Below are 1,829 nucleotides of genomic sequence, written 5' to 3'. Positions count from 1 at the left end.
GTCTTTTCTCGTAATCGAGATCTTATCTCGTAATTATGAGATAAGATCTCGATTACGAGAAAAGACCTCAATTCTGAGATAAGATCTCATAATTACGAGATGCTGATCTCATAATTATGAGATAAACTGTCTGGTTTTATTTATTTATTTTTTTTGTGGTGAATGCAATACGCTTCTGTTGCTATCTGCCATGTTGAAATTACATTTCAAGAAAGAAAAACCGCAACAGTGGATTACAAAGCTAAGCTTAGCCAAAAGTAACAAATAACTGAAGTAAATTTACTTGCTCTTTCCACCAGTGGTCGTCCAACCTATAATTCCGGCAGACGTTCTTTGCTCGGTTATTTTCAGCAACATGATGGCCTTTTATCTCCAGATCCTGGACATCAACAAGCTGTACTCCAATGAGGTCCACGCCATGGCCAACACCTACGGGATCGAAGTGGCTCTGAAGGTCATCGAGAAGGAGATCAAGGACGTCTTTGCGGTCTATGGTACGCTCAGCTGTCCTCCATCCATCTACCCTTTATGTCGTCTCCTTCCTTTCCATTTATCGTTATTTCATTTTTTGATTCCATATTTAAGTCTGTCCTCTACAGAAAAATCTACCAAAGATTACATTTTAATCCCAAGTATTAATATTTTTTGAACGGTTCCCAGATTAATGGAGAAATCTGTAAATGTGAGTCTAGAGAGGAGTGAATGTAAACAGGAAGCAGTGCTGTGATGGTGACGGCGCCGCTCTGACTGTATCCAGGTATCGAGGTGGACCCCAGGCACCTGTCTCTGGTGGCTGATTACATGTGTTTTGAAGGCATCTACAAGCCTTTAAACCGACACGCCATCATGTCCAACTCCTCGCCTCTGCAACAGATGACCTTTGAGACCAGCTACAAGTTCCTGAAGCAGGCCACCATGCTGGGTAAGACATGAAGCGGAATACCTGGACTGTATAAGGATGCTAACATAAGGGGTTTGTTAGGGAGCGCCGGGTAGCAGACGTTTCATAAACGGTAAGGACATTTAAGGTTTGTGACTCCTCCCACAGTTGGTTTGCTAATCTGTCATCTGACAGAGGATTGGCTGGAAAAGAGGAACCAGGAAATAACCTGAGATCATTAGAACAGATGGAGCGACTGGGTTCATTAATTAACCAGACTGACTGATCCAGGCTCAGTCTACCGACCGGACCAATCCCAGCACGGGAGGCAGGAGATTATGCTCAGCACTGGAATTACCCACAATCCAACAGCAGTTTTCGCTCAAGTGTGTTACGGTCATGATGCGGCAGGCAACCACTGATTTCTATTTATTCACTGGATTGCTGATTGCCAGTTGAAGTGAAGCCACCGGCCGCCATATTGGTACTCCCTACTTAGACCGGTCACAATGTAAACAATATGTGCGCTACAGCATCGAACAACAATGATTTTCTAATTTTTAGGGGGGCTTAAGACTTAAAAAAAAAGATACATTCATCACTTTGACAGACACTAACTGTTTGATAGCATCAATAGATTACTTTAACTTATACTAGAAAGAAAGTAGGCATCACATTGCATAGTCATGACGAAGTCAATGAAGTCTATAAATTATGTTATATAACATGTTATAGAAATCCATCACAACAATATTAATGTGTTAATGGAGCACAATAATACTGAAATGCCAAATAGGCTAAATTGATGATGTACATGTAATAGACATGTATCAATGACATTGTTACGGCAATTACATCTTACATGTCTGATAATGCATGATATATTACTTTATATATATATATATATATATATATATATATATATATATGGGTAAAATGTTTGAGTTTT

At 40.0% G+C, this 1,829-nt stretch overlaps 1 protein-coding gene across 1 annotated transcript in view; it reads left to right on the top strand.

The window, feature by feature from the left end:
• polr1a (polymerase (RNA) I polypeptide A) overlaps nt 1–1,829 on the top strand; it is a 45,049-nt gene that overhangs the window by 39,538 nt on the left and 3,682 nt on the right. Inside the window, exons 35-36 of the mRNA XM_015389604.1 lie at nt 377–494; nt 758–922. Of these exons, the coding sequence (XP_015245090.1) occupies nt 377–494; nt 758–922 (283 nt within the window). The remainder of the gene's footprint in view (nt 1–376; nt 495–757; nt 923–1,829) is intronic.

This window comes from Cyprinodon variegatus, unplaced genomic scaffold (assembly GCF_000732505.1).
Source record: "Cyprinodon variegatus isolate N-32 unplaced genomic scaffold, C_variegatus-1.0 Scaffold467, whole genome shotgun sequence".
NCBI lineage: Eukaryota > Metazoa > Chordata > Actinopteri > Cyprinodontiformes > Cyprinodontidae > Cyprinodon > Cyprinodon variegatus.
The sequence above is the reverse complement of the archived record's forward strand: the minus strand, read 5'-3'. Positions and strand labels throughout refer to the sequence as shown.